This window comes from Pteropus medius, unplaced genomic scaffold, assembly GCF_902729225.1.
Source record: "Pteropus medius unplaced genomic scaffold, Ma_sr-lr_union100, whole genome shotgun sequence".
Taxonomy (NCBI): domain Eukaryota; kingdom Metazoa; phylum Chordata; class Mammalia; order Chiroptera; family Pteropodidae; genus Pteropus; species Pteropus medius.
Window position 1 is genome coordinate 329255 of NW_024354569.1, and position 13357 is coordinate 342611.

Here is a 13357-nt window from a genome sequence, read left to right on the forward strand (position 1 = left end):
TTACTGGAGAACATGTAGATTGTTTGACCTTTGGTCTATTGTGAATAGTGCTACTACCTACACTCTTGTGTGAGTATTTGCATGAGTATCTGTTATCAATCTATTTGGTGTATACTTGGATACCTGGAGTTAGCCAGACTGTGAGGTTTGAGGGCACAACACCTAATACTGCATTCATTACTGATATAAAATTGCAAGTCTGAAGAATTCCCAGACAACTAGTCCAAACAACTCACTGAAAACTGTACTCATCATTATGGTTTATCACAGGATAAGGACACAGATCAATCACCCAAAGGAAGAAACCATAAGGCAGAGTCTAGGAGGGGTCCAAAAGAGAAGCTTCATTTCTCCTCAGGACACCTTACCATTCCAACAGTAACATGTGACAATCTCCATGGATTAAAGCCACCCAGGGAAGTTCACACAAGCCTCAGTGTTCAGTTTTGATTAGGGCTCTGTTTGTTACATAGGCTTGATTGATTGTTGTCCCAATGGTGAATCTCAGCATTTGGTTCACTGATATCCCATAACTAGAAGCTTTTCCTACTAAATCACATGATTAATCATTCTGGTATGGGAAGCCCCCACCTCAAGAATGACCAATATGGCCAGCCCCATCTTGATGTCGGGTGTAGTCCACGGCCCTCCCTATACAGAAGGTACCCTCAGGTAAGACATAGGTTACCTCCCAGAAACTGACGGCAGAGGCTGACGTTTTTGCTATGCATTGGGACTATTTTTTTGTTAATCTATATGAGACATCACCAAACTGATTTAGATAGTATCTGAACCATTTTGGATTCCCACCAACAATGTGTATTTTACATCCATATAAAGTCAAGATATGGACAGTTTTGTTTATTTTTCTTAAGGTCAGCTGAGTAAAGTTGATAATGCAAATGCTCTAGGGTTTTGGGGAAACGATGTACAATTAAGATATCACATGGGACAGTGTTAACATCTAATTACCCAAATGCAGTCTACATGGCAACACTAGTGATATTCTCTAGTCTCCACATCCCTAAGGTCTTGGTGGCATATATTAGTGACAGTTAGGTGCCAGAATTTAGTATTCAGGTGTGACCTTCATCTCTGTATCTCTAATGTTTTTTATAGGTTGAAAAAATAACATATGAAACATTTAATGAAATACACTGTAAACTATTACTAGAGTTTTCAGGTCTGTTTCTCTTAATTAAATACTAAGCAGGAACATTTCTACATTCATTAATCTTAGCAAAGGATTCTTGAGTAAATGATTGATGCAAGTGTTTCTGTACTTAGGTGAGTCGATTTATTCTTCTTTCATTTTACTTTATAAGGAAATTATGAAATTCCAATAATCTGTGCAGGAGATTGACACATGGGTAGAACAAGGTGCCCACAAATCCACTTAATTTGGCTAGTAGGAGGCTTAAGGCATTATATTCTGATTCCTTCTTTCTTGCAAATGGTATTCATCCTGGTTGTCATCATTGGGTATCTGCCATGTAGCCAGCAGTGAAATAAACATTTTGGCAAATAGTAAAAGAAAAAAATGGTCTTTGTTCACATCTTACATTCTCTAAGAAAAAAATGTGACAATAATAATCATATCTGTAAATGATAGATACAGCATATAGTAATTGTGAGTTGGGAACATTAGTTTATACATATTGAAAGGAGAAGGGAGAATAAGCAATGTTAATAATAGTGGTGAAATGATACATTATAAGAGTGAGAATAAAATGAGAAGATAAAGTATGTGCAAATGAGTGTGTATAATGTACTAGACCTTCCTAAATTCACCATGACTAAAGAAGTTATGTTGAGTGGTAGTGAGTTTGAATTTATAGATCTAAGCAGTTTTGGAATAGCCAGGTTGAACCATGTAAGTTGCATATACTCACTAATAAAAAGTATTTGGCAACTTAAAAACCATTGGCTGTCAGGTTAAGGCAATCACGGGAAATTGTTCTTCAGTGTTGTGTAGAATATTTTAAATGGAAGGAATGTGGCTGGGAAATATGGCCATAGTCCTGTTCTAAGAACTTGCAGTGCTAAGTTCTTAAGAAGGGTTGTTGCAGAGGATCTGATGTGGGATTGATCTTTGAAGCTATCTTTCCTCCGTGCACAAGTGTGTGGGAATCTGAGAAAGCTAAGTGATATGAGAAATCTATAGAAGAATGGAGAAAATATAATTATGTCTCTTAGACTAAGTGTTCAAATAACTTCCTATAGTGTTTCTATTTTGTGGGCTCTAGAGGAAAGAATTTCTATGCTGTATTTCCAGATGTGCTCACTTGTTGATAGCTGTCCATGCTTGGGCCTGATTTTCACACCTATGTAATTTTTTTGAAATTATAACAATTACTCATAATTTCGATAAATAAGCTGAATATCTACGATGCATCACATTATGTCTTGTAGACTTTGAATTCATTATCGAAGTATCTATTTTCATTCTTGATATTTAAATTTTATATTAGAAATGTTCTTATTTTACTGTGAGGAAATTTCTAGTGGCTTCAAGTAATATTCAAGAAATAGTCTGTTGCCTTCTTTTAGAGGGCACTTTGTTCTGACTTTTGTCCTTGGAGAAGCTTTAAACTTAATTTAAAATGACATAGTGTTATTTTTTCTGCATGCAGAAATTTATATGTAATGTCTAGCACTATAGCAGTTCTTTATTATTTGTCGTTTACCAAATTTCCACAAATGTCACATTGGAAAAAGAAAAACTTTTCATTCAATCATTTCAAGTATTATCCCTCCAGACACGGTATATGTTTTGTTGTGAATACTTCCTGACGAATAATGTAATATGACATGAAAAATAACATTAAAGAAATTTCAAAATTAGTTTAACTTGAATGAGAAGTTTAGTAGGCATGTATAACAAAGCTCCAGAATGTGCTGAGTGTATTAGTTTACTAGGAGTAAGAAGGGCACTGGAAAGGAGATAGAATGACCAAAAATATTATCTTCACCATTTTACATTAAAAAGCATTTAAAAAAAAAACAGTTTTAAGTTACTTGTCTTGTAGCTTAAGAGGTGAGTCAGGTAAGAACCTGAAGAAGCTCATGATATGTATTTCCTTCCATGTAACTATTTTTACTAAGCTCAAACTCATGCAGAGAGTTTGCCATGAAGTCAGCTGCTTATACAATATTATTTGAAATAAAGCATAGTCTACTCTGTTTCTGTTCTTCTTGTATTAACGTTGTTTTTGATTACTCAACTCCACGAAATCCTTGTTCACTGTGTAATTGTTATGTGAGTAAATAATAACTTTATATGTAATGCAACACTGAAAGTCTAGCTTTTCAGTAATGCTCTAGAAATAAACTCATTGAGCCTCTGAACATCTCTTCTCCTACCTATTTCAAATTTTGGTTTTTAATTCCCTGAATCAACTTCCTATTTTGTCCACAGAGACCATGAAAACCAGAGCGGTGAAGTCACTTTCATTCTCTTGGGCTTCTCCAAAGAATTCTTCCAGTATTAACTTGGCTTTTCATTACTCAACTTCCACAAAATTCTTGTTCACTGTATAATTGTTATGGGAGTGAATACTAACTTTATAGGTAATAAAACAGTGAAAGTCTAACATTTTCAGCAATGCTCTTAATAGAAACCATTGAGCCCCTGGACATCTCTCTTCCCTATCTCAAATTTGGTGTTTTACTTTTCTGTATTAACTTCCTATTTTGTCCACAGGGACCATGAAAATCAGAGCGGTGAAGTCACTTTCATTCTCTTGGGCTTCTCCGAATATCCAGAACTCCAGGGGCCCCTGTTCCTGGTATTCCTGACCATCTACACGGCCACCGTGCTGGGGAACCTGGGCATGATCACGGTCATCCACATCAATCCCAAACTCCACACCCCCATGTACTTTTTTCTCAGCCATCTGTCCTTTGTTGATTTCTGTTACTCTACAGCAGTTACACCCAAACTGTTAGAAAACTTGGTTGTGGAAGACAGAACCATCTCCTTCACAGGATGCATCATGCAATTTTTCGTTGCCTGCACATTTGTTGTGACAGAAACATTACTGTTGGCAGTGATGGCATACGACCGATTCGTGGCAGTCTGTAACCCTCTTCTATACACAGTAGTCATGTCTCAGAAGCTTTGTTCCCTGTTGGTGGGTGCATCATACTTGTGTGCTTTAGCCTATTCTTTAACATTCACATACTTTTTGTTGAAGTTATCATTTTGTGGGACTAACTTTATAAATAACTTTGTCTGTGAGCATGGTGCTATTGTTGCTGTTTCCTGCTCTGACCCCTACATCAGCCAGATGATCATTTTAGTCTGTGCCACGTTCAATGAAATAAGCACCCTGCTGATCATTCTTACCTCTTATGTTTTCATTTTTATCACCGTCATGAAGATGCCTTCAACTGGGGGCCGTCACAAAGTCTTTTCCACGTGTTCCTCCCACCTGACCGCCATTACCATCTTCCATGGGACCATCCTTTTTCTCTACTGTGTTCCTAAGACCAAAAGTTCCTGGCTCATGGTCAAGGTGGCCTCTGTCTTTTACACAGTGGTCATCCCCATGCTGAACCCACTGATCTACAGCCTCAGGAACAAAGATGTGAAGGAGACAGTTAAAAAATTAATCAATACTAAATATTTCTGGGATAAAATATAAAACTAGAAATCTGAGCTATTTCTCTTTGAAAGTACTGGTAAGGGTTGTTCAATAGCAAATCAAGACATTAATCTGTGGTAACCTTGCAATTTATAGTCCAAGATCCATTCACTATAATATTTAGTAAGATAACTAAAATTATAAATAATATTAGGGATGAAATCTCAGACTACTTAAACTTAATTTTTGATTCAGAAATTGTAATATAAAAGTTTCTGTGTTATTATACATGATCGAGTGATTGCCCAGGTCAACTTTCAGTTCAGTCGAAATCATGTGAATTGTGGGTTTTTGAGATGATCTGAAGAGTTTTAGTTTACAATGTAGTAATTTTATAATTTATTTGTAGATTATTTTGGATATTCAACATGAATATTACACAATATTTAATTAATTATTTTCTGATTTTGTTCTTTCCAATGTTATACTTTTTAATTGTTCTGTTAGTTTTGGTTAAGTAACTAAGAACTTCAGTGTAAATTTGAAGAAAGAATTAAAGTGGGCATTCCTGATTTCCTGATCTCACAAGGAATGCATTGCATATTTTATATTTAAAGTGTTGTTTTGCTATAGGGTTTTGTAGGTTCCTTGTTTCCCAAGATTAGCAAATTAATCTTTATTTGTAGTTTTTATGTTCTTTTTTAGTAGTGTTAAATTTCATCAAGGTATTTTTTTTCATTTTTATGCTCCTTTAGATTTTAATATGACAACTTACATTTTTGAATTTTTTAATATTGAACCAATTTTTTTTCTGAGAAAACTAATTTAAATGTTATAAAGTAGAATTTCATATTAGTTTATTAGTTTGATGCATCCATATTTATTTAGAATTTTAAATTCTAAATTCATAAGTGATTATTCTGTAATTTTCTTTTATTGTACTCTCCTTGTTAGTTTTTGCCATCAAAGTTATACTAGCCTCTCAAAACAAAATGGTAAGAGTGTCTTCTTATTCAATTCAGGGAGAAATAGCATAGTTTTTCATTGCAGAGAAAAGTTTTCAGTTATGAATTCACTTTATGTAATAGTGGCAAGAAAATTATGATCTCAATTTCTTGAGTCAGTTTTATTGTTTTATTGTTCTTAAAGTTTCTCTACTATCACTAAGTTTTCAAAGTTGTTGCACAATTATTTTCATATTAGTTTCTTTCTAAAGTTGGTGGGACCTATAGTTATAACTTTTCAATGCTGATATTAGTTATTTTTTCTTTCTTCTTTTTCCTCATTTAGATGTGTATGAGTTTAATCACTTTTATTGCTTTTTAAAGAAAAACAGACTTTGGATTTGTTAATCCTCTCTATTTTATGTTTGCTATTTATTAATTTCCTCTGTTTTCTTGTTTCATTTTTTTCCCTATTTCGGATGGTTTCTTATTGAAAATATGTGTGACTATGTCTGATGGTGTTTTTTTCCTAGTGTACATTAAAGAAAAATTTTAAATTAGATTTATTGGGATGATATTGGTTAATAAAATTATATGGGCTTTCCATGCTATCATTTATCATTGATTGAGAGCTATTCCTGAAGGTGTTAACTGCCTAGCACTTTTAAGATGGCCTAGGCATGGACTGAGAGCAAAAACCCTTGTTTTATCCTGGTGTTAGAAGTGCCCTCAGTCCATGCCTAGGCCATCTTAAAAATGTCAGACAGTTAACACCTCCAGGAAAAGCTCTCAACCAACAATGTATGGTAGTAGGTACATAACTATCCTAACCTCCTCCTTCCTTGGACAAATCTGAATTAGGTTCTACACAGTTATCCAGTGGGACTAAGTCTCAGTTTTGTGCAAAAATAAACTGTTCATTGTCCTGTTGTCTCTCTTACTGACTTAGCTACTGGTGCTACCTAGCATCATCTTTCACATTAACTACTTGCATCCACATCCTTGTCTCAGGTCTGCTACTGAGGAAGCCAAACTTGGAAGAGTGGAAAACATCTTTGGAACATATATTAGAGATGCATAATAACTATTAAATAGAAAGAGCTCTTATTAACTGTAAAGTACCAAAAATCCAATTAATATTAATAAACAATCTAAAAAACAAAAAATTAGGTTATTTTTATATATAGTTATATTTTTTATATACTTATATCACCAAAATAGAACGTCCCAGAAAAATTGAGCATGAATCACACACAGTAATTACAATTTGAGACCATTTATATAAGAGACTATGTGTACTTCAATATGTATGAGCATATAAATGCATTTTTATTTCTTAATCATTAAAAACAAACAAACAAACAAACAAACAGGTGACAATGGCTACCTTAGGTGGAAAAAACTGATGGGTTAGGGTAAGAACCAAGTGGGAGCCTTTTTTAAACCTCTTTTTGGAATCATATCAGGTAAATGTATTATCTAATAAAAGACGATTACATTTAATTTATCATAAATGGCTTTAATACAGAAATTAATGATTAAAAATTTTGGCGTGGCCTCCAAATTTTGTGATTACCTAGATATCTCTCTCTTTCTTTCTTTGTATGTTGACTTGTGGACACATATATTTATGTATTTGTATTTTGTGTTCTTATATATTTAAATACTTGTATGTACCATAGATTACATATATATTATTTTATAAATACCAGTATACTACTTAAATTAAAGACTACGTTGGACCTGTGAAAAATAAACTGATATATGGATATCCATCCCTACTCTTTTATTCTATTTTGGAAGACTTACTATTGCTTTCTTTGAATCACTGCTTTTGCTTTAATAATTATTTTATCCATTTCTAGCAATGTTAATATTTTAGACTCCTAGCTTGTTTTATAAAGTTAGAAAATTCCAATCTATTTTCAGGCTTTGTTTATAGTTAGTCTTTCTTGCTTATAACTTGCTTCGACTTTTAAAAAGTTTTTATTGCACTAAGTTGTGTAGCGAGTTATAGGGAGTTACAAATACTACCTGGAATTGATGGTATGAGAAATGGTTCCTAATTAGCAATGTGGGCTTGGGATACTTTTAATAACTTCGAGTGTTAAAATGTGAAAACCACAATCACATTTTCTGACAAAGTAGACATTAGAATCTCGTGCTAATTCTGTTACTAATTCAAGAAACAAGTAAGATAAAATGTACAGAGTTACTTTGTAAATTACAATTATAATTTGCATGCATAAAAGGCTACCATTATGTAAGGTATTGCTTTTCTTTAATCCAGTTCACAAATATTCTTTGAACATGTAGCTTGACATCAAGTTAGGCAATAGCTAAATGAAATATGGGAGTGGGGCTTTGAGAGTGTGGTAGGGAGATACACAAGGCTAACAATCAAATCAAAGAACATCCTTAAGATAATTACTGTGACTGAAGTGTGTCCTCAGGCTGCTGTGGTTTTGTAGTTTCACTTTACGTGGAGAGGATAGTATTTGAATCCTGACTCCTCCGCCAATGTGTGGCCTGGGAATTAGATTTTTTATGTCTTGTTTTCTTCTTTGTAAAACATATACATTATTAGGAAATATTAAATAAGTTTACATGCACTCAATGAGTTCTTATTTAGTTCATAATTAATAATTAATAATTCAAAAATGTTAATACTACCTCCAACCCTGTCCCTGTCCTCCCAACCCCCAACATACTCACAACCACAGATACTAAAAAAAAACAAAGTCTGGTAAATGGGGGAGCAAAATGTTTCAAAGGTGAAGGCCAAAGTGGATATCGAGAGGCTACTTTTTCTACATTTACATTAATTCTGGCAGAAGTGTTGATGCCTTGGGATAAAGCAGAGATGGTTGTGGTGGTGGATATTCAATTAAATGAGACTGTTAAGGTGAATGCTGACATTTTAAGAATAAATTTTAAATTTAATGATTTCTGATTTACAAAGTAAGTTGCAAAGATATTTCAGAGAGGTTCCATACACATCTCATTCAATTATCCACATTTTAAATGTCCTACACACTTACCATCGTAATTTGCTAAGAGTTTCTGAACAGCAAGGGAAATAATAAATAGAATAAAAAGGAAAACTACAGAATGGAAAAAAATATTTGCAAACTATATATCTGAAAAAGGGTTAATCTCCAAAGCATATATAAGGAACTCATAGAACTCAATAGCAAAAAATAAAAACTAATAACCCAATTAAAAGTTGACTAAGGATTGATTTAGCATTTCTTTCAGGAAGATATAAAAATGACTCATAAGTATATAAAAAAAAATGCTCAGTGCCACTCATCATCAGGGAAATGCAAATCAAAACCACAATGAGATATTACCTCATGCCGCTCAGGATGGCGGTTATCAAAAAATGAAAACAAAAACAAAACAAAACAAAAAACAAAAGACAAGTGTTGGGGAGGATATGGAGAAGATAGAACCCTTGTATGCTATTGGTAGAAATGCAAAATTGTGCAGCTGCTGTGGAAAACAGTATGATGGCTCTTCGCAGAATTAAAAATTGAACTACTATATGACTCAGTAATTCTGCTTCTGGATATTTATCCAAAAGAATTTAAATAAAGATCTCAAAAAGATATTAGCATTCCTATGTTCATTGCAGAACTATCCGCAATAGTCAAGATGGGCAGATAAATAAGTAAAGAAAATGTGGTATCTACATACAATGGAATACAATTTAGCCTGAAATAAGAAAGAAGTTCTGCAATATGTGACCACATGGGTGAACTTTGATGACTTTATGCTAAGTGAAAGAAGCCAGCCACAGCAACACAAATACTGCATGATTCCACTTATGTCTGATATTTAAAATAATCTAATTCATAGAATCAAAGTGTGGAATGATAGTTTCCAGGGCTTGGGGAGAGGAAAATGGGGAGTTTCGAATCAATGGGCATAGAGTTTCAGTGATGCAAGTTGAATAAATGCTAGAGATCTGCTGTATAGTTGTATCTGTAATCAACAACATTGTCTTGTACTCTTAAAAATCTCATATGAGTGTAGACCTCATGTTAAGCGTTCTTACTACAATACAAATACGACAAAAAATCATTAGTAAATTATGATCACTGAAATCCAAACTTTATTTAGATTTTATCAGTTTTTTTTTTTCCCATTAATTCTCTCTTTCTTTTCTGGGACCCAATCCAGAGTACCATATTGCATTTATTTGTCACACTTCCCTGGTTTTCTCTAGTCTGTGACAATTTTTCACTATTTTCTTGACTTTGGCAATCCTAAGGAGTACTGCCGAGGAATCTTATAAAATACTTCCAAATATGGTTTTGTGTGATGATTTTCTCAATTAAGATGGGATTATAGATTTTGGGGGAAAGAATATCACAGAGTCAAAGCTTTTTTCATCACATCCTATCAAGGAGTAAATAACATCTACACTATATCACTGAAGATGGTCACCTTCATCATTTGCTTAAGTATTGGCCAAGTTACTCCACTGTAAACTTGAATGTGGAATTTGAAATGCAGTAGGGTTAATAACAGCTGTTTCTGGATTGTTCTATCTAGTTTCTTATTCGAAACTCTATAGTTCTTGTTTTCTTCAATGAATATGTGTTATTTCAATAATTCAGTATCTAAGAGCAATTTATGGAATAGATGCAGGTGATATAATTATCCCTAATGATTTAGAAGAAAATGCATCTGTTACAATGACACAAGGGACAGTGTTTCAAATAATTGAAGGCTTGCAGTTTACTGAATAATACTCCAATTAAAATTCTCTGTAGTCTACATCCTCATAGTCATGGAGGCAAATATAAGGCCTTGAGTTTGATAGAGCATAGGCTGTGGATTCAGCTTTCCGTTTTTTTCTTCATGTTCTCTGAGATTTCTTATGTCCTAGAAATAAAATGCCATTTTATTGACATACTCATAAAAATATATTACCACTTCCATACAAAAGGTTAAGCCTATTGTTACCTTAAAGAATGTTTGATGACTGAGAAGAAAAATGCCTGAGTTTCATTAATCATAAAAAGAAATTCTCAGTAAATTATTCAAGAGCATCTGGTTTCAGGTCAGTTCATTTCTCTTTTGATATTTTTCAACTAAGGTAGAAAACATGGAGCTTCAGCTCATATAGACTATTCCAAAGATTATAGATGACCCTTTTTTTATGGTGAGAGACATTTTTATTTTCACTAACAGGACACGAAGTATTTTTGAGAATTCAGTATTTTTAAATACAGAAACTGGAAGCAGTGACCAATGGGGAACGTTGCAGAAAATTTATGAGATATTTGTTGATTTTTGAAGTCTCATGGCCCTATATTCAATTTGAGTATAAACCACATCCAAACTCAATTTTCACCGAAATCATTTTCAATTTTAAACCTTTTTCTAAGTATTTTTTTATTGATCTAATAAGTGTGCTAATAATCCAGAGAGTAGTAGCAATTTCCATAATATGCCAGAGTTTTGCTAATCTGTTCAAATATAGAAGGGGACTCATTTACTAAAATAGCATAAACATTAACACACTTTTTCAATGTATTTGCCAAACCTCTCTTTCTATTGGAAAGAATGTGATGATAACAAATGCTTCACAACTGGGGTTGCTTATAGTGTATGTAAAGGTAGGCACTCATGAAGCTGAGTCCGGAGCCTGCTACATGTTTGCCCCATCTTAAGAGAGATCTTCTTATTGGTTAAGAAAATCTGTAATTTTCATTGTATAATAGAACATATTTTGTATGAAACTATAGTTAGTAAATATAAGACATTTGTTTCTCAAAAAATTATATATATATTATATTATATATTTAATTATATATTTAAAATTTTGTTATATATATATCAGAATGCAAAACCTAAAAGTACATTAATAAATAATAAAATTCAATTAACTTGAATAAAAAATAATAACTTAAACAAAATGTTGATTAAAAGACCCACAAAATTAACCCAGGAGGCAGTGTACCATTAGTGGAGGTTTAGATAGAGGCTACGTGATCATTTCATGGATAAGATTCTTAGTGACTTTTCAAGCATTAGGTGGAAGGCATAGACTAAATACATTTTACGATTTATTCCAAATCATAAATTTAATTAATATTTACTTCTATATTTTACCTAGAAATGGTTGAAAATGCAAAACCAAATAATATTAAGATTTATGTGGCATCATGTGCAATGCCAAGCAGTCTCCTTGATCCTTAGTGTAATTCTTAGGACCATAACAAGGTACTCTGTGCTTCTGTTGTGCTTCTCTTGCTTCAGTTTTTCACAGTTTTTTTTGTACCATAAATTTATATTTCAGTTCTATATTAACAACATGAACAAGAGCTGAATTTTAATCAATATGATTACTACATATTTTCTAAACCAGTGGTTTTCTCCATTTAGCGTGCATCAAAGTCACCTGGAGGGCTGATTAAATCCCAAATTGTGGACCTCACCCCAGAGTTTTTGATTCAGGAAGTTGGTGATGGAGCTAGAGAATTTGTATTCCTAACAAATTCTCAGGTGCTCCTGCTATTCTACGTCAACTTCACAGGGACACATAGCTTCTTTCTTCTTTCTGTTTCTCCTTTCTAATCAATTCTACTTTTCAGGAATAATTTTTGGCTCTTTATTTGACAGGAATCATAATGTTATCTGAAGGAAATCAAAGTATCATACACACGTTTATTCTCCTGGGTTTTTCAGAATATCCAGAACTCCAGATTCCACTCTTCTTGGTTTTCTTGTCTGTTTACATAATTACTGCAGTGGGAAATTTAGGCATGATAATAATCATCAAGATCAATCCCAAACTCCACACAATCATGTACTTTTTCCTTAGTCACTTGTCTTTTGTAGATTTCTGTTATGCCACCGTCGTTACACCTAAACTTTTGGAGAACTTGATTGTGGAAGACAGAACCATCTCTTTCTCTGGTTGCATTATGCAATTTTGTTTTGCTTGCATATTTGGAATAACAGAAACTTTCATGTTAGCAGCAATGGCCTATGATCGTTTTGTGGCGGTTTGTAACCCTTTGCTATATACCACTACTATATCTCAGAAGCTTTGTGTTCTGCTGGTGGCTGGGTCTTACTCATGGGGTATAGTGTGTTCCTTGACACTCACATATTTTCTTCTTGGATTATCCTACTGTGAGCCTGGCATTATAAATAATTTTATCTGTGACCACTCTGTACTTGTTTCAATCTCCTGCTCGGACCCCTACATCAGCCAACTGCTGTGTTTTATTATTGCCATATTCAATGAGGTGAGTAGCCTGTTGATTATTCTGACATCCTATATACTCATTTTTATCACTGTTATGAGGATGCCTTCTGCAAGTGGGCGTTGGAAAACCTTCTCTACTTGTGCCTCCCATCTGTCAGCCATCTCCATCTTCCATGGAACCATCCTTTTCCTTTACTGTACCCCTAATTCTGAAACTTCTTGGCTCATAGTTAAAGTGGCTTGTGTGTTCTACACAGTGGTGATTCCCATGCTGAACCCCTTGATCTACAGTCTTAGGAACAAAGATGTGAAAGACACATTTAGAAAATTTGTTGTCATAAAATTTCTTTGTCAGTCAATATAATATTGTTAGAGTCATTATTTTATTTCCCAAAGTAATTGATTTACTATGATACAGATTGTCCAACTCTTGTAGTACAATTGTGATTCAAATCATTTAATAAATAAGCTATTAGTTAACACATCTATGGCAGCACAACATTTTATGATTATTGATTTTTGTATATATTAGGGTTTAGTGAAATAACTAAACCACATGTAAAACAAAATTTTTAAAAAAATTGCAGAAGATATTTTGC

At 33.5% G+C, this 13357-nt stretch overlaps 2 protein-coding genes across 2 annotated transcripts; both read left to right on the plus strand.

The window, feature by feature from the left end:
• Positions 1 to 607: 607 nt before the first annotated feature.
• Positions 608 to 4625, plus strand: LOC120596719 (olfactory receptor 5D13-like; the record flags this gene model as incomplete). Its single annotated transcript, XM_039855187.1, has 2 exons — positions 608 to 672; positions 3704 to 4625. Coding segments are annotated over exons 1-2 (987 nt in total), but the record flags the coding sequence as incomplete, so codon positions are not given.
• A 7549-nt stretch (positions 4626 to 12174) lies between these two features.
• Positions 12175 to 13122, plus strand: LOC120596720 (olfactory receptor 5D13). The gene has a single exon (XM_039855188.1). The coding sequence runs from the start codon at positions 12175 to 12177 to the stop codon at positions 13120 to 13122; it is 948 nt and encodes a 315-aa protein (XP_039711122.1).
• The last annotated feature ends 235 nt before the right edge of the window (positions 13123 to 13357 follow it).

Bases quoted from the DNA above. Each gene is read 5' to 3' on its own strand.
- LOC120596720 (XM_039855188.1), top strand. From the start codon at position 12,175: ATGTTATCTGAAGGAAATCAAAGTATCATACACACGTTTATTCTCCTG.